This window comes from Lepidochelys kempii, chromosome 11, assembly GCF_965140285.1.
Source record: "Lepidochelys kempii isolate rLepKem1 chromosome 11, rLepKem1.hap1, whole genome shotgun sequence".
In the NCBI taxonomy this organism is placed as follows: Eukaryota; Metazoa; Chordata; order Testudines; family Cheloniidae; genus Lepidochelys; species Lepidochelys kempii.
The window spans coordinates 79,747,453-79,767,768 of NC_136390.1; the positions used below are offsets into that span (position 1 = coordinate 79,747,453).

General features: G+C 45.3%; 1 protein-coding gene across 6 annotated transcripts in view; it reads right to left on the reverse strand.

The window, feature by feature from the left end:
• The window catches only part of PCNT (pericentrin), a 228,556-nt gene that overhangs the window by 163,964 nt on the left and 44,276 nt on the right, over nt 1-20,316 (reverse strand). For all 6 annotated transcript variants that reach the window (XM_073306956.1, XM_073306953.2, XM_073306954.2 and 3 more), the window contains exons 5-6: nt 18,036-18,185; nt 4,179-4,343 (exon numbers count right to left, since the gene is read on the reverse strand). In XM_073306956.1, the coding sequence (XP_073163057.1) occupies nt 4,179-4,343; nt 18,036-18,185 (315 nt within the window). The remainder of the gene's footprint in view (nt 1-4,178; nt 4,344-18,035; nt 18,186-20,316) is intronic.

The window sequence follows — 20,316 nt, forward strand, 5'->3', positions numbered from 1 at the left end:
GTGTATGCTAGCTGCTCTGTACTACTCTGAAAGAGTGCTAAGCAGCCAAAGCATACTGGCCAACTAAGCTGGGTTTACAGGTGTTCTGTATCAGCAGAGGAATGCATCAGAGGGCAGAATGCACTCCTCGGTTTCCCCTTCCCTCCTGCCTTTTCTGTTGAATAGATCTAGTGCAACAGGTAGATTTTTTAGTATGAAAAATAAGCTTTGTAGCATTATTTTTGATAACTGAACATTTCTCCTTCAACACAGGCTGGCACATAAAATCTTCTATTTCAGAGAAACTCATGAAGAGCTCTCCTATTTCAAAACAGCCTCCATTACCCCTCATTCTCAATGGGACTGTGGTCACAGCCTGCCCTTAACAAAGATAGCTACTGCCTCCCATTGTTCCCAATGGAAACAAAGTCAAACTGCCTTCAGGGAAGACTGCTAGGGGTAGAGAGGAGCAGATGAATGGAAGCAGTGGCAACCTTTGCTAATGACAACCTCTGCCACCAGTCTCATTGAGAAGACAAAATGACAACCCTTTTGAAAGAGGGTGGTTCTTTGAGTGTGTGTCTGAACAAAAACCAGTTACCTTCCTTTTCGTAACCGTTGTTCTTCGAGATGTGTTGTTCATGTCCATTCCATTGTAGATGTGTGCACCCACATGCACAGTTGTCGGAGATTTCTGCCTTAATGGTATCTGTAGGGCCGGCTGTGGGGCCCCCTTCTAGTGGCACTCCCATGCGCTGGTATATTAGCCGCCGCCAGCCCTGTGCCCTCTCAGTTCCTTCTTGCCAGCAACTCCGACAGACGGGCAGGAGGGCAGGAAATGGAATGGACGTGAGCAAAACATCTCGAAGAACAACAGTTACGAAAAGGTAGTAACCTTTTTCTTCTTCGAGTGCTTTCTCATGTCGATTCCATTTTAGGTGACTCACAGCAGTATCCATGGAAGTGGGCTCAGAGTTCACAGCTTAGCGGCTTGCAGTACTGCCCTACCAAAGCCAGCATTGGCCCAGGCCTGCTGAGTCAGGGCACAGTGGGATGTAAAAGTGTGGACAGATGACCAGGTGCCTGCTCTACAGATGTCCTGCATCGGCACATGGGCCAGAAAGGCTGCCAAAGAGGCCTGCGCCCTGGTAGAGTGACAATCGCTGGGGAAGGCATCTACCCTTGGTCGTAGCAGAAGCAAATGCAGGCAGTGATCCAAGAAGTAATTCTTCTTTGAAAGGTAGTCCGGTATCCACTCATTCTGTTGGCCACAGCGACGAATATTTGCGTCAACTTACAGAACGGCTTGATCCTGTCCATGTAGAAGGCCAGAGCCTTTCTGACGTCCAGCGCATGCAGCCTGCGCGCCTCCTCCGACCTACGCGGCTTCAAAAACAAGACCATTAAGTAAATGTCCTGACTCGAATAAAACTGAGAGACTACCTTGGGAAGGAACGCTGGGTGCGGCCTTAGTGGGACCTTGTCCTTGTAGAAGGCCATGTAAGGCGGCTCCGAGGTAAGCGCCCGAACCTCGGATACCCAGCAGGCCGATGTCACCGCGACCAGGAACACAACTTTCCAGGAGAGGATAAGGAGGGAGCAGGAAGCCAGCGGCTTGAAGAGAGGACCTGTAAAGCTGTGACAGCACCAGATTCAAGTCCCACAGAGGGACGGGGTCCCTGATATGCAGGTAGAAGTGCTCTAGGCCCTTAAGGAATCTGGCCATGATATCCTGAGCAAAAACCGACCTGCCCTCGAACGGCAGGTAGAAGGCCGAGATGGACCTTGATCGATGAGAGGGACAAGCCCTGGAGCTTGAAGTGCAGGAGATAGTCCAGAATAAGCTGCAGCAAAGCCCGCTCAGGACAAACACCTTTGTCCGCAATCCAGCAGGGAAATCATTTCCACTTGGCCAGATAGGCCACTCTGGTGGAGGGCTTCCTACTTTCCAACAGAATGCGCTGAACCTCAGCCAAGTACTGCTGCTCCTGCGCGTTTAGCCATACAGCAGCCAAGCTGTCAGATGCAACTCCACCAGGTTGGGATGCAGAAGACTGCAATGGTTCTGGGACAACAGGTCTGACCTGAGCGGTAGCTAGAATGGGATAGTCACTGAGAGGTCCAGCAGAATGCTGAACCAGTATTGGCGCAGCCAAGCCAGAGCTGTGAAGAATACCCTCACCTCGCCTGGTTTGATTTTCAGGAGGACTCTGGGTAGCAATGGCACCAGAGGAAAGGAGTACATCAGGGCTCCCAACCACGGGAGCAGAAAGGCATCTGACAGGGCTCCTCTGTCCATGCCCCAAGTCGAGCAGAAGATGTAGCATTTCCTGTTCTGCCTAAAAGCAGGTCCACCCGGGGAGTTCCCCACCCGAAGAAGATGGAACTGACCACCTCCGGATGAAGGGACCACTCGTGGAGAGACGAGAATGTCCTGCGGAAGCAATCTGCCAAAGCGTTTTTGGACCCTGGAAGGTGAGCGGCCACGAGATGAATGTTGAGCTATAGACAGAAGTCCCAGAGCCAGAGGGCTTCCTGGCAAAGGGCAGATGACCTGGCTCCACCTTGCGTGTTGATATAGAAGACCACAGTCATGTTGTCCGTCAGGACCTGAACCACCCTGTCTTGTATATGAGATAGAAAGGCTTGGTAGGCTAGTCATACCGCTCTGAGTTCCCTGACATTGAAATGCAGAGAACGATCGTGACTGGACCAATGACTTGAGTGCTGAGAGCGCTCAGGTGGGCAGAAATCTCTGACAACTGTGCACTTTAGGTGTGCACACACCTAAAATGGACTCGACATTGAGCAAGCATTCGAATCATAGAATCATAGAATATCAGGGTTGGAAGGGACCCCAGAAGGTCATCTAGTCCAACCCCCTGCTCAAAGCAGGACCAATTCCCAGTTAAATCATCCCAGCCAGGGCTTTGTCAAGCCTGAGAATAATGCTCTTCAGCTTCTGCTAAAATGAGAAATTTTCATTTACGAAGAATAACGGGAAAAGTGACCATTAATTGTAAGTATTTCTTTTCAAGAACTACCCAGTGCACTAAATCTACTTAATATTTATCTCCCTACCAATTTGTATGTAGTTTGTGTAAATGCCTGAGATTAAATCATTCAGGACAAAATATGACCTGACACAGGGTGCTGTACTGGTTAAAGGACTCATTAGTAAATTAATTTTAACTTAAACCAATTAAATATATTTACTTGTCAATTCTTAGAAAATTTAATTCTATACTCAAAGAGCACATGCTTTAATTCTGGGGAGCAGAGTGTATTCTTCATAACCAACAAAAAAGTTGAATCCCTGCTTTAGACAAAACATTCAACTTAACTTTAATTATGGAGCCACAACCATTACCTCTATAATAAAAATAAATTTGTAGGACGTTCCCCAAAGGGTAATATTTTAAAGTATCAGACTGGGAATCTTAAATCAGTTGTGTTGATATAAAGTATATATTTAATGAACAAATCTATGACTCTGGAGACCAACAGAAGCTTTCACTTATCTTTATGTCTGAAGCTAACATGATTACAGATATACAATTAAGTTTTGTTCTCATTTAGACCTTAAGGGTAACTCCTGAAACATTCTTGTATAACTATAGAATAATCATCCTACACCTATACAGCACCTTTCACTCCAATGAATCAAAGCAATCTCCACACAATCTCTAACACCTCTACACATGGATCACTTCAATAACCATTGAAATGCAGCCACTTTGGGGATGAAGCATCTCAACATTATACACCAGTTTAGGTCTAGTAGCGAAGACCACCATCTACAACTGAAATTGCAGGGTGAATTTAGACAGAAAGAATGTAATGACCCGAATTTAAATGTAGTCAGGACCTAGTCATTATCTCTTAGAAAGATTGCTATCAATCCCTAACTGTTAAGATCTTGATTTTTTTGTCTCATCTAAGTCAACACCTCCAAAAGAACAGTAATCTTCCCTTAACATCATGCTAAAGAATGGGTTCAGTACCACTGATCCACAGCCCTTTACAGAAACATCAGCACTACTTCATGCAGAATCTAAGTGTTCATTAGTGGGCTCTCTTCCAAAAACTTTTAAAAGCAACACAGCATAACCCTGCTTGGATTGCAAGATCACATTACAAGGCTATATTCTAACACAAAGTTAACTGTAACTGGCACATTTAAGAGGGGTTTTTTTTACCTTTTGAGAAGACTCCAGTTTTACTGCCAGGTCATATGCTTTTTGATGCATTATCTGCAATTGAGTACTTTGTTCCTTCAGTCTGTTCTGAAACACAGCCATCTGCTCCTGGGCTTGACATAATTCACTTTTTCCAGGAATTCTACTTTTCAGAAGCTCATTAGCCTAAATGCACAAATATTTTTTATAGTGAGGGTAAACAAAAATTTACTCACATATACAGTAACATGAGTTCTTCAAGAAGTGTTGTCCAAATGCATATTCCACTCTAGGTGTGCATGCACCCCACGGCTAGAGATTGGAGTTGAGGTTTTTTTGCTAGTGGTGTCTGTTCAGCTCATGCATGCACACCCCTACTTTCCTCATGCCCTGTTCTGAGGGTATATAGCATTGTGTGGGTCCAACTGCTACTCCAGTTCCTTTTCTACTGCAGAGCCCATAATAGCACAGAAGTACTCGAAAGCAGAGGGAAGAAAGGCAAGTCATGGAATACACATGGGCAGCATCTCAAAGAACTCCAGTTACTGTACAGGTGACAATGGAGGGTTAAGTAGGTTATAGATTGTTGTAATGAGCCATAAATCCAGTCTCTTTATTAAGTCCATGATTTTTGCTGTCTAGCAGAGTCTTATCCACCACTGATTGAAGAACTGCAGTATCAAAAGAGCTATCTGCTCTAGAAGCCTTTACCAACGAATAATGTCTGGAAGAACTGTGACTGGAACCCCAGGTGGCAGCTTTGCAGATATCCCCAATGGAAACGCTCCTGAGGGCAGCCACTGAGGCCTGGTTAAATGAGCCCTAAGATCAGCTGGTGGGACTATTATCTCATAACATGATTCAATACATCATGAAACCACTTAGACAATGGTGGTTGGGTGGAAACTGGAGTATTCACTCTTCATACTCTCTGTAAACAAAACAAAGAGCCTCAGGGAAGATCTAAAGGACTGGTTCTTGGGAGATGAAAGGCTAACGCCCTACAAACATTCAGAGTACGTAATCTAGCTTCATCATGACTAGAATGAGGTTTTGGAAAAAAAATATTGATAGTTGAATATTCTGATTTAAATGGAGCTCAGACACCATCTTGGATATAAACATGGGTATAGCCTGACTCTGATTGGTATTGTCTGGAGAGTCTGTACCAGTGACAGTCTAGTATCTCATAGGCAGAGGTAAATGTAACCCCGCTGACAACAGAGGGGATATCTACGTGGTACCAGTGCTGGAGATGGAGCAGAGCCCTGGGTCACAAACATTCCGTGTAACAAAGTGCTCAGTACTGGCTCACCTGGTGGTGCTTATGGTCTAGTTGGTTCAAAGCCTTTTTCCAGAGCCAATGGTTTCACAAGTGCCAAAGGTTTAGAGGCAGACAGTACTTTCTCAGTACTGAATAGGTCTGTATTACTGATAGATTCTGCACTTGGGACGGACACAGTGGTCTTTTATTTCAATATTGAGCTGTCAGTATGATGTCCTTTCACAAAACCTCATCAGGGCATCATCAAAACCTCATCAGGACCCATATCAGGACAGGAGATCTCCTTTGGAGCAGAGCAAAGATCTTTTTCCCCAAAGATTTAGATGGATGTTGTAATAGGAAGAGGGCCTGAAACATAAGCCCTTGTTTCAGAGGCCTGATGTGAGGCTTTAGGACAGGGCTAAAGTAGTGGTCAGAGCTTTGCTGATATAAAGCAAAGTCAAGTTGTGAGCAAGAGGCAGGCCCTGCACCCAGAATCTGGCAAGAACAGGGCTAATATTGCAAAAACACACATTCTGAAAAGGTGCTAGGCACAGAGCACTCACGCAAACACACTCCAGAAGGGTGGTACCAGAACACCTCAGTATCAACACATTCCCCAAAGATAACAGGAACACGCTAACCTTTCTTAAAGATAAGGTCAGGATGACAGTATGATGAATAGAGATGTTTTGATCAAACCAACATGTACAAGGTAATGGGTGGCACCTAGATACATCAGAGGGACAATATGTAACTTGTTGGTATCTGGGTATAAAGAGGCATCTCAGAGGGAGTATCTTTGGCCACCCAAAGAGATAGTGGGAAGTCCTGCCACTAATTAAGCTGTGTCCATTGTCACGGGCATACATGCATTGAGTGCACTTGTAGCAAGTATAAGGCACCAGTACTATGCTTCGTCAACAATAAACCTGGCCAGGTGCCTTTGTACCTTAACAGATCTTGTGGTCATTGGGTGATTCACTCGAGGTCTGCTGTGCCAGCTACCTGCGCAGAGCTGGGACAGCACAAAGAGGGAACACACACAGCCAACATCTGAGGACAGAGGTCTGCTCCTTATCTCTTTGAAAGAGAGAGTCTCACTACCCTCTCGTAATGCCTTCTAAGGCTTCCTACCTAAGTCCTTTGAGGAGTGAGCCCTGAAGCTAACACACATAGCACTACTCATTCCTGCAGTCCATTGTACGGGAGGGAGAATGGGTCAGACAGTCCCAGGTTTGAGATTGCCTGCATAGAGTGGTCTAACAAATGCATTTTCAGCCTTGCTTCCTTGAATGTTTTTGTTTTCAGAATGATATGCATACACCACACTTAGCAAGAACTCCCCTAAACACAACAGAAGTGAATATCATTAAGGGGAAAAGCTTCCCCATAAGACCCACAAAATTTAAATCCAGGGGATTTGGGGGCATTACAGAAAAACTAAATTTCTCCACTAAATATAGAGGTTAGGGTGCAACAGGCACACAAGCAAATCCTTATGATTAACTCATATTTAATTATACTAAAAACTATTTGTAAAACTATGCACAACTCTCAAAAGCTAAGCTAAGATGTGCAGACACTGAACTGGCCTCTCTCAGGACAAGGTGGTGAGAAAGAACAGGTGTGGTGGTTGGTTCCCCATCATACATTATACCTTCAGTACAGACCACAAGGATAGTCAGAGCACATCCACAGAGCAAAGGGACTCTGTTAGCAAAAAAAAATTCTCCCATCCCAGGTGCATGCTTTCCTAGAATAGAATACACATATGGACAGGGACTCAAAGAACTCATAAGACAGGGGTGGGCAAACTACGGCCTGCGGGACGGATCTGGCCCCTTAGGGTTTTGTATCTGGCCTGCAGGATTGCCAACCGTAGGGCACCACAGGCCCCACACCACTCCCAGAAGCAGCCAGCACCACGTCCCTGAGGCCCCCGGGGGAGGTGGACAGAGGGCTCTGCGTGCTGCACTTGCCTGTGGGTACCTCCTCTGAAGCTCCCATTGGCCGGGAACGGGGAACCGCAGCAAATGGGAGCTTCGGGGGATGTACCCACAGGCAAGTGCAGCATACGGAACTCTCTGCCCCCTCTCCCCCAAGGGCAGCAGGGCCAGCCGCTACAGGTAAGCGGCACTGGGCGGGAGCCCAAACCCCTCACCCTAACTCCCTGCCCTGAGCCCCCTGCCTCCACCCCAACCCCCTGCCTGCACCCTGCACCCCTCCTGCACCCCAACCTCCTGTCCTGAGCCCCTGCCTGCACCCCAACCCCCTACCCCGAGCCCCCGCCACACCCCGCACTGCACTCCAACCCCCTGCCCTGAACCCCTCCCGCACTCTGCACCCCAACCCCCTGCCCTGAACCCCTCCCGCACTCTGCACCCCTCCCTGCACCACTGCCCTGAGTCCCCTCCTGCACCCCAACCCCCTTCCCTGAGCCCCCTCATACACCCCACACCCCTCCTCTGCCCCAACCCCTTGCCCTGAGCCCCTTCCTGCACACTGCATCCCCTCCCACACCCCACACTCCCTCCCGCACCACAACCCCCTGACCCAGCCCTACATTCATGGCCCTGCAAGCAGTTTACCCACCCAGATGTGGCCCTTGAGCCAAAAAGTTTGCCTACCCCGTCTTAAGATGTCCTCAGTGTGTGTATGTGTAATATACATTACATACTTTATATAATATCAGTCATGCACAAAGACTCTGTATCATAGATTTTAGCCTTGTAAAAAACAAACAAAATTATAATCTGATTTTCAAATTGCTGTTTTTTTAAAATGTACTGAGTACTTATGTATCACTTGTATTGCCATAGTGCCCGATGGACCACGACCCACTGTGCTAGATGCTGTACTAACACAGAACAAAAGGACATCCCGTGTCCCAAAGCACTTACAATTTACTTACCTGAAGTTTTCCTGCAAGGACAAAGGAGATAAAAGTGGAGATGTGGATAAATTGGAAAGAGTCCAGCGAAGGGCAACAAAAATGATTAGGGGTCTGGAACACATGACTTATGAGGAGAGGCTGAGGGAACTGGGATTTTTAGTCTGCAGAAGAGAAGAACGAGGCAGGATTTGATAGCTGCTTTCAACTACCTGAGAGGTGGTTCCAGAGAGGATGGTTCTAGACTATTCTCAATGGTAGCAGATGACAGAACGAGGAGTAATGGTCTCAAGTTGCAGTGGGGGAGGTTTAGGTTGGATATTAGGAAAAACTTTTTCACTAGGAGGGTGGTGAAGCACTGGAATGCGTTACCTAGGGAGGTGGTAGAATCTCCTTTCTTAGAAGTTTTTAAGGTCAGGCTTGACAAAGCCCTGGCTGGGATGATTTAATTGGGGATTGGTCCTGCTTTTGAGCAGGGGGTTGGACTAGATGACCTCCTGAGGTCCTTTCCAACCCTGATATTCTAGGATTCTATAATTCTATGAGATGAGTCACTTTTAAAGACATTTACAAAAAGTTCTGCTGAAAAGTGAGGGGAGGTTTCAGGTTTGCCAATCGTCAAAATTGTCAGTGTACTAACAACCAAACGACTTGCATCAAATTATCTCCCTTTGCTTTAAGCATATCCTACACTGGCTTACAGAGCAAGCCCTAACACCAACTGTAAAATAATAAACTAAGTACTTTGTCACCAGTAATAGCAGCTCATGCAACACAAACAAAATGTTATTTAATCCTGAAAAATGTCCCATCCAAAACAAAATTCTATTTCTACTGTGCAAGAAATGTAATCCAATATCCCCTCCAGCTGAGGACAGGATTTCAACCACCATCAACCACTTCTTTCTTTTTTCCTTCTCTCTAGCTACACCTGTTTTCCAGGTAGCCAATCGCTGCCAGTTTGGTTTCCTAAACACCTGGCAAGAAAAATTATAATGTGTACTTTGGCCCATCCAGCAAGCCTTATGGGACCCGGACAGGTAATACATAGGTACTCAAATACTATGGTGACGGAACCATACGAGGCCTGGAATTAATTATTAAAATGTAAGAGGAGGATGTAACATACCCAGTGTGATGAAGTGGCAATTTTGTAATATTTTTAGAGGCCTCTGTGCCTCGGTTTCCCCTACATTTCACATTACTACCTAGAGCAGGGAAAAGGATTAAGTTTGATCTCAGGGAAGGCTAAGAGACATAAGTGTGTGCGTATGTCTCACCTCCCTGTCTGGATGGAATGAATAGTGTCATTAAGGGATCTGGGCTGAAACTGACCCAGATCAACAAGGGGTCCAGAGAAAGAATACAAGCTCCAATGATTCACGAATCAACACTCTCATCAAGGGCTCTTTGACCTGGATGTATTGGTTTATCACAGGATAATTACGAGCCATCAATGTGATATAGCCATGAAAAAGGCTAGTGCAGTCCTAGGATGCATCAAACCAGTATTGCCAGTAGAGACAGGCAAGTGTTAGTACCATCATACAAGCGGCAAGGAGAGTCCTGTGGCACCTTATAGACTAAGGGACGTACTGGAGCACAAGCATGCATGCATCCGACCAACAAAAGCTTATGCTCCAATACGTCTGTTTGTCTATAAGGTGGCACAGGACTCTTTGCTGCTTTTACTGATCCAGACTAATACGGCTACCCCTCTGATACTAGATACCATTATACAAGACACTGATGAGACAATTTGGAATACTGTGTGCAATTCTGGTCTCCCATCTTTAAAAAAGATTAATTCAAAGTGGAAAGGTGCAGAGAAGGGCTACTAGGATGACCGGATGAATGGAAAACCTGCCTTATGAGACGAGACTCAAAGAGCGTGGCTTGTTTAGCCTAATCAAAAAAAGGCTGAGGGACGATCTGATTGCTCGCTCTCTCTCCACACACATACACATTACGCATACACACCGGAGGGATAAATATCAGGGAGGGAAGAAGAGTTATTTAAGTTAAGCACCAACATGGACAAGAACAAATGCCTATAAACCAGCCATCCACAAGTTTAGGCTCAAAATTAGATGGAGGTTTCTAACCATCAGATGAACGAAGTTCTGGAACAGACTTCCAAGAGGAGCAGAAAACCTAACTGACTTCAAGACTGAACTTGATAAGTTTATGGAAGTGAAGGTATGATGCGACTGCCTTTGATGGCATGTGGCCCACTGGTGACTATAGTAGCAAAAATCCCCAACTGCTGGAGACGGGACACTAGATGGGGAGGGCTCCAAGTTATTACAGAGAATTATTTCCCAAGTGTCTGACTGGCAGGTCTTGCCCACAGGCTCAGAGTCTAACTGATCGCCATATTTGGTGTCAGGAAGAAATTTCCCCCCAGGTCATATTGGCAGAGATCCTGAGGGGTTTCACCTTTCTCTGCAGCATGGGGCACAGGTCACTTGCAGGTATATACTAGTGTAAATGGTGAATTCTCTGGTTTCAGAGTAACAGCCGTGTTAGTCTGTATTCGCAAAAAGAAAAGGAGTACTTGTGGCACCTTAGAGACTAACCAATTTATTTGAGCATGAGCTTTCGTGAGCTACAGCTCACTTCATCGGATGCATGCCGTGGAAACTGCAGCAGACTTTATTTATACACAGAGAATATGAAAAAATACCTCCTCCCAACCCACTGTCCTGCTGGTAATAGCTTATCTAAAGTGATCATCAGGTGGGCCATTTCCAGCACAAATCCAGGTTTTCTCACTCTCCACCCCCCCACACAAATTCACTCTCCTGCTGGTGATTGCCCATCCAAAGTGACAACTCTTTACACAATGTGCATGATAATAAAGTTGGGCCATTTCCTGCACAAATCCAGGTTCTCTCACCCCCTCACCCCCCTCCCAAAAACCACACACACAAACTCACTATCCTGCTGGTAATAGCTCATCCAAAGTGACCATTCTCCCTACAATGTGCATAATTAAGGTGGGCCATTTCCAGCACAAATCCAGGTTTTCTCACATCCCCCCCACCCCCATACACACACAAACTCACTCTCCTGCTGGTAATAGCTCATCCAAACTGACCACTCTCCAAGTTTAAATCCAAGTTAAACCAGAACATCTTGGGGGGGGGGGGGGGGGGGGGAACCAAGAGGAAATAGCCACTCCCAGTCTCTATTTAAGCCTAAATTAATAGTATCCAATTTGCAAATGAATTCCAATTCAGCAGTTTCTCGCTGGAGTCTGGATTTGAAGTTTTTTTGTTTTAAGATAGCGACCTTCATGTCTGTGATTGCGTGACCAGAGAGATTGAAGTGTTCTCTGTAACTTGAAGTCTTTAAACCATGATTTGAGGACTTCCGTAATTCAGCCACAGGTACAGGGTCTATTTCAGGAATGGGTGAGGTTCTATGTCCTGTAATGTGCAGTAGGTCAGACTTGATGGTCCCTTCTGACCTTAAAGTCCGAGGCCTGGTCTACACTACAAAGTCAGGTCGACATAAGCCGCGTTAGGTCGATTTAATAATGTCTGTGTCTACCCTACCAAGTCCCTTCCACGAACCTAAGTGGCCTGTAAAGTCTACTTCTGTACTCCACCTCTGCAAGAGGTGTAGTGCTTGATTCAACATCCACGGGTCAACATGGGGATAGTGTAGACACTGTGTTGTATAATTCGAATGAATTGGCCTCCAGGAGGTGCCCCACAGTACTCTGCTGTGACCACTCTGGCGAGCACTTTCAACTCCACAGCACGTCAGCCAGGTACACAGGAAACAGCTGCTCCCCTGTTAAAGCCCCGGGAACTTTTGAATTTTCATTTCCTGTTTGATCAGCGTGGAAAGCTTGTCAATACAGCTTATAATGGAGACTCAAGGCCGCAAACCAGGAGATGCTGGATCTTATTGCTGTGTGGGGAGAAGAGTCTGTGTAGGCAGAGCTCCAATCCAGCAGAAGAAACGCTGACATCTATGCCAAAATCGCGTGGGGCATGGGGAAGAAGGGCTACAAAAGAGACACACAGTAGTGCCACGTGAAAATAAAGGAGCTCCATCAAGCATAACAGAAGACAAGGGAGGTGAACAGTCGTCCTGGTTCTGCCCCACCGACATGCCACTTCTATGAGAACCTACATGTGATTCTTGGCAGTGACCCCACCACTACCCCAAAATGCTCCGTGGATATCTCCCAGGAGCCCCGGGCAAGCTCAAGCAACAAGGACGACTATGTTGACAAAGAAGAGGAGGAGGAGAATGTGAGGCAGGAAAGTGGAGGATCCATTTTCCCTCACAGCCAAGAACTGATTTTAACCCTGGAGCCCATCCCTTCACAGGACTAATTGTTGGCGAAGTGTGATCCCTGAGAAAGCACCTCTGGTGAGTACACATTTCCAATCAAACTGTAGGGGATACATGCTATTTTTAATGTTTAATCTGAACAAAAAAGTAGATGTAGTGGGTATCGGTGGCCACGCCAGCTACGCAGCGGGTGCTCTCCGAAAAAGACTGTTTATGTGTACAGGGATGGTCCTAGAATCCCCCACGGAGATCTCTAAGAAGCTTTCATGGAGGTACTCTGCAATCCTTTGCAGAAGGTTTCTGGGAAGGGCTGCCTTATTTCGTCCACCACAGTAAGACACTTTCCCACACTACTCCAGCATTAACTCTTCTGGCATCATTGCAACACACAGCATAAGGACCAGGTCTGTACCCAGATGCTTGTAGCATCTGCTCCCTTTCCGCCTCTGTTACCCTCAGGAGAGCGATATCGCAAATGGTCTCCTAGAGTGAAACGGGGGAACTTTTAAATGCTAGCCCTTAAACCACAAGCAATTAAACAAGTAACCTGCCCGTTTGGTGAAATCTGGGTCACACAACCATGCTTTCCCTAGCGTGCCGTGGCTGTCGTTGGAAGGGACCACTATGTATTTCAACTAGCATTTAAAAGGGGGGGGGGTGCTGGCTTCCTGTTTGTCTCCCTTCCCCCGCAACCCGGTGCCGCTTATGTAAAAATCAGACTATTTGGGTGGCTTTACACTGGTGCCCGTCCTCAGGCACCATCCAGGTTGCTGGGGGAAAAGGGAGCTTTTCTGAAGTTGCAACCAGTGATCCCAAGGATGTCGTCACAAAAGCTGCAGCACAAGACCTCTCATCCATGCCTCATGGCTTTACTCAACATGGCTGGAGCAGAAAACAGACTCTTGCAGTACCCAGCAGTTGTGATTAAGTTGTGGCTTTCAGAGAAATGCATTGAGGGGTGTTTCTTTTATTTAAAAAATTAACCTTGCACCAGAAAGAATGTATGCATGGTTAGTGCTACCCTCGTGCTTTGTATTCTTTGCGGCTGAAACCTTGTTCATCGGCACATCCTCCACCCCGGGAGGGAGACTTTCCCAGATTCGAAGGCGGAAAAAAAAGACTCAAGAGGATATGTTCAGTGAATTACTGTGCACCTCCGAGAGTGACAAGAAGGGAGCTCAGTGCATGGAGGATTACACTGTCCAACCTGCACAAGGACAGGGAAGACTGTAGAGCATGAAGGGAACAAGAGCGTGCCACACAGAAAGAGAGGCTATGGATTATGAGGGAGAAATCAGACATGTTGAGGCATCTTGCTGAGATTCACGAATGGCAGCTGGATGCTAGAGTCCCTCTGCAGCCTATGCTGAACCTGATGCCATCATCGTCGGTTTCCACATCCTCCTCTCCCAAATGTCCTTTGAGGCTGGGGGGAAAAGTTCGGTATCCCTTGCACTCAACTCCAGGGAAGGGTACAAGGTCCACCTTTGATTGTTATTGCAGTGCAAATGTAACCAAGCTGTCCTTGTTTCTCCCCTCACCCAGTGTTATCTACCCTATTGCCCCAGGTTATCTTACTTTTCTTTGCTGTCTCTGTGTGTTTGTGAGCATAATAAAACGTAACAGATTGAGGAGAAAAGGCTCTTTATTCATTCAGCACACTATGGTTAGTGGGGATGGAGTTTACAGGAGAGAAAATAGAATGAAGGGGACAGCTTAGTAAGGAACAACACAGATAGTGTCATGTTACTGTGGATCATTGCTGAAATTGGTTTTCAAAGCCTCATGGAGATACAGAGCCCCTAGATGTGCTCTCCTTATTGCCCTGGTGTCCGGCTGTTCAAAATTGGCTGCCAGGAGATCTGCCTCAACCCCCGTTCCTGCTGGAAACTTTTCTCTCTTTGTTTTACAGATATTATGGAGCGCACAGCAGGCAGCAATAACAACGGGGATACTGCTTTCACTGAGATCTAACCTATTAAGCAAACAATGCCAGCAGCCCTTTAAACGTGCAAAGGCACATTTCACCACCATTCTGCACTTACTCGGTCCTTACTGCTGTCCAGGTTGCCGGAGTACAGCCTTATGAGCGATGGGAGCAAGGGGTAGGCTGGGTCTCCCAGGATCGATTGGCCAATGGTTATTTTGCAGTCTGGAAAGAAAGTCCCTGCTTGCAGCTTTCTGAACAGACTGGAGTTCCTAAAGATGCACACATCATGCACCTTTCCTGACCATCCCACGTTGATGTCAGTGAAATGGTCCCCGTGATCCACCAGCGCTTGCATCACCATTGAGAAGTACCCCTCTCAGTTTATGTACTCTTTGGCAAGGTGGTCTGGTGCCAAGATAGGGACATGTGTTCCATCTATAGCCTCATCGCAGTTAGGGAACCCCATCGTGGCAAAGCCATCCACTATCTCCTGTGCGTTGCTCAGAGTCACTACTCTTCTTACCAGAAGTCTACTGATTGCCCTGCAAACTTGGATCACAACAGACCCCATGGTAGAGTTACCCACACCAAACTGATTCCCCACTGACTGGTAGCAGTCTGGAGTTGCAAGTTTCCACAAAGCTATCACCACTCGCTTCTCAACTGTCAGAGCAGCTCTCATTTTAGTATTGCTGCACTTCAGGACTGGGGAAAGCTCTTCACACAGTTCCATGAAAGGTTTCAGAGTAGCAGCCGTGTTAGTCTGTCTTCGCAAAAAGAAAAGGAGGACTTGTGGCACCTTAGAGACTAACCAATTTATTTGAGCATGAGCTTTTGTGAGCTACAGCTCACTTCATCGGATGCATCAGCTACTGTAGCTCATGAAAGCTCATGCTCAAATAAATTGGTTAGTCTCTAAGGTGCCACAAGTACTCCTTTTCTTCTTAGTTCCATGAAAGTATCTCTATGCATTCAAAAGTTCTGCAACCACTGCTCATCATCCCATAGCTGCACAACGATGAGGTCCCACCAGTCAGTGCTTGTTTCCCGAGCCCAGAAGCCGTGCTCCACCGCGTCAAGGTGATGCGTAACTGTCATCAGCAACTGCAAATTGCTCCACTCCATGGCTTCCAACAGGGCTGTTTGCATGGCATCACATTGTTCTGCACGGCGGCTCCTGCTTCAACTGAGTAAATACTGCATGATTAGGCACGAGGTGTTTGTAATGCTCACAACAGCATACAGCTGAGCAGCGTCCATGCTTGCCATGCTATGGAGTCTGCATAGGTAACAGAAGCTTAGGGAAAAAGGCACATAAATGTTTGGCTTCTTTGCCGTTGATTTCAGAGAAGGAGAGAGGTAAGTGCATCATGGGAGGCTAATGCCATGCTCCCATAACCATCTGCACAAATGTTTTGGTCCCATAAGGCACTGAAAGACCAAACCAAAATTCCAGTCGCCTACATGCGCTGTAGGATAGCTACCCACAGTGCAGCACTCCGTGCATCGATGCAAACCCTGCTAGTAAGGATGCACTCCACCGACACAAGCATAGTGGGGACACGCAAGATCTACTTGCTTAAATCAGAAACTTGATGTCGACTTACATAAAATTGACTTAACTTTGTAGCGTAGACATGCCCTGAGTCTGTTCAATTGCTCTGCGCTGACCAGAATGGACTATGCTTTAACCTTTATTTCTCTGTGCTAATTTATGCACTTCCAATGCTGTGTCCCAGTTGACTAATAAACCCTACTGTTTTGAAAACTCTGCTTGAGGATCACTGTAAATACTGGATGAAGTGCATTAGTCCCTGATGAGTGTACAAGTCTCTATGAGGAGTCTATCTCAGTTGGACTCACTGAACAGAGTTTATAATGTGAATGAAGCATGAATGCTTAAGTCCAGAGGGTCAGCCTAAGGAGGCAGCAGTGAGGCTGCATGGCCTACCCTGAAGGAAGAGTGAGATCTGTAAGGGATCTGGCACCCAGAAGGGATTTCTCCAAGAGACTATTTACAAACTAGGCATAGCACCAATCCTGTGAATCAGTGACACCGTCATATAGTTTTATAGTATTTTTCATTTACAGAGCTCAAACTGCTTTCTTCAAGAAGCTGGGCAAAAGTTCCCCCTATTTTAACAAGGAAAAAAACTCAGGCATTAAAACGTGAAGTGACTTCCTGAAGGTATCTCCTCAAGTCAATGGCAGAGCCCGGCATCAAGTGGAGTACCCCAAGGGTCGGTCCTGGGGCCGGTTTTGTTCAATATCTTCATAAATGATCTGGAGGATGGTGTGGATTGCACTCTCAGCAAATTTGCGGATGATACTAAACTGGGAGGAGTGGTAGATATGCTGGAGGGGAGGGATAGGATACAGAAGGACCTAGACAAATTGGAGGATTGTGCCAAAAGAAATCTGATGAGGTTCAATAAGGATAAGTGCAGGGTCCTGCACTTAGGATGGAAGAATCCAATGCACAGCTACAGACTAGGGACCGAATGGCTAGGCAGCAGTTCTGCGGAAAAGGACCTAGGGGTTACAGTGGACGACAAGCTGGATATGAGTCAGCAGTGTGCCCTTGTTGCCAAGAAGGCCAATGGCATTTTGGGATGTATAAGTAGGGGCATAGCGAGCAGATCGAGGGACGTGATCGTTCCCCTCTATTTGACATTGGTGAGGCCTCATCTGGAGTAGTGTGTCCAGTTTTGGGCCCCACACTACAAGAAGGATGTGGATAAATTGGAGAGAGTCCAGCGAAGGGCAACAAAAATTATTAGGGGTCTAGAACACATGAGTTATGAGGAGAGGCTGAGGGAGCTGGGATTGTTTAGCCTGCAGAAGAGAAGAATGAGGGGGGATTTGATAGCTGCTTTCAACTACCTCAAAGGGGGTTCCAAAGAGGATGGCTCTAGACTGTTCTCAATGGTAGCAGATGACAGAACAAGGAGTAATGGTCTCAAGTTGCAGTGGGGGAGGTTTAGATTGGATATTAGGAAAAACTTTTTCACTAAGAGGGTGGTGAAACACTGGAATGTGTTACCTAGGGAGGTGGTAGAATCTCCTTCCTTAGAGGTTTTTAAGGTCAGGCTTGATAAAGCCCTGGCTGGGATGATTTAACTGGGAATTGGTCCTGCTTCGAGCAGGGGGTTGGACTAGATGACCTTCTGGGGTCCCTTCCAACCCTGATATTCTATGATTCTATGAAAGCACCCAGAGCTTCTGCCTCTCAGTCCAGTTTCCCAGCAAATGGAGCGTGCTTCCTCTGCACTGCAATAAACTCTACTACAAAAAAAATCAAGCTATTAATTTAGGTTTAGTTTAGTAAGCCTGAAAATCACATTTAAACCAAATGTTAAAGAGAAGAAAGGGGAAGAGGGGATTTATATAATTTGCTGAGGTCAAGATTTACTAACATTTTTTCCAGTTAATGTTCTGATCCTCATTTTCTGGTAACAATTTTAAAAAGCCAGCACACACCTCATGTAACTGAAGCTGTAAACCATGGATCTGATCAGCTAGGATTGAGGCTTCTTCCTGAATGTCATCCCGATTTTGCCTTGCCTGCTGAAGGTTACTTGTCAGCTGAGCTATTATCTCATTCCGTTCCTGGACAGCCGTCTCCAGCTCCTACATGAAACATTAACGCATCTTTAAAACCAGACATTTTTCAGCACTTTAGACACGTAAACCTTCATTAAAAACAAAGGAACTAGCTCTTTGCATTGTACTTAAGGTATCAGTAAAACTTGCTCCAAAGGAGCAGTCATCTTTCTGTGAAAAATGCAAAGAAAAAAAAGTTTATCTTCCACTGATCTCAAAGGGTAAAGGAAGCCAATTTACAACATTGTCTTTAGCAAGTGCAAACATTTTAACAGGTAAAGGGGGAAACAAAGCGTAGAATTTCTACACTAAAACTGAATCCTCAGTGCCCCCATTATGTAAGACAGGCTGTACTGATCTAGGGTGAATGGAGCAGAGATGTTCGCTTCTTCTCATCCAAGTGAATGGGGCATGTTTGGGGCATGTTAATCCTATTTCATATTAATCTCATTAGCATCTTTAATATATTTCTCCATGATAGGAAACTTCTTGGTTTCCTACTCCTAAAAGGAAAAAGTAAATCTGCAGTTATGGAGGAAGCAGGAAGACACTCTTCAAGCATGTGGGGTGCAGCATCTCCATGTGGAAATCCTAGAAACCAGGAGCCTATAAAGTGAACACAAACAACCTCTCCCCCCACCCCACACAAATTTACCCCATTTATCACCACTACCTGCAGCCCTGCAAAAGAAAAAACACGAACACAGTACAATACATTTGAAACTCACTTTAAACAAGCACAGAAGAATGATCTCCATAAAAAAAAATAAAGGAAGAGATGCTCCATATTATTTCAGAGTAACAGTCGTGTTAGTCTGTATTCGCAAAAAGAAAAGGAGTACTTGTGGCACCTTAGAGACTAACTAATTTATTTGAGCATAAGCTGTCGTGAGCTACAGCTCACTTCATCGGATGCATACTGTGGAAAATACAGAAGATGTTTGTTTTTATACACACAAATCATGAAAAACTGGGTGTTTATGTAAAGTAAGGCGAGTGATCACTTTACATAAGCTATTACCAGCAGGAGAGTGGGGTGGGGGGGGGAGAGAAAACCTTCTGTAGTGATAAACACTCATTTTTTCATGATTTGTGTGTATAAAAACAAACATCTTCTGTATTTTCCACAGTATGCATCCGATGAAGTGAGCTGTAGCTCACGACAGCTTATGCTCAAATAAATTGGTTAGTCTCTAAGGTGCCACAAGTACTCCTTTTCTTTTTCCATATTATTTGAGCTTTTACCCAGAAACATAGCTGCTTCCATGAAGTTGATTCAGAGCCACCTAATTCCAGAATAACGTTGAAAATTCAATAGATGTTTGAAATTTGTATTTTTAAAAACAATTATCTACACTATATTTGATAGACAATGGAGTTTTCATTAAACCTGGTTTTTAAATTTGTACAACAAAAGGTAATAAAGTACTGTTACATTTGATTCTTGTTTGCAAACACAATGCAGAACATTTAAATGATCACATAAGAAAGTGAGTCCCTTTTCTCCACAATGCAACTCCAATTTTCTAAATTCCAGTTAACTGACTTGGTTAAATTTGGCTTACAGTGACAGTAGCTTCATTCCTTTATAGCTCCCAAAGCTTTGCTTCCACAGAGCACTAGTTTTCAATTTGGAAAACCTCTTACACTTAGGAGCTCTCCATGATTGAAGCTATGTGGTGAGCCTAAATTATTTAAACCCCTAAAAAGGTTTCAGGAAACCAAAATAATAATGTTTTAAACCCACCCAATCCAAAAGAACAAGGAATTTTTTTCAATATCAGATATGTTAACTATTGATACTTAAAAGAAAGGGGTATAGTATACTCTGGAAGTTTGGTTGACTTCCTTTAATTTGGTGCAGTTTTAGGTGTGTGTTTTTTCAGAGAGGAACCTCAAGATTGTATCCTCTTGCCAATCTGGATAATCAGTAAGCCTCAAATTTTATGAAAGTCTCAGGACACCTGAAACTTTAAAAATGAAGGCTTTGCAAAACTGGTTTGTTTTGATACAAGAGGGGTCTGTCTTTTTCTTATAGTTTGGCAACTCTTTATAGCTTGTCATGCCAATAAAAGCTCAGTGAATTTCTCTATCATCATCATCATCATATTTACTGCAGTAACACCTAGGAGCCCAGGCATGGACCATGACCCCAATT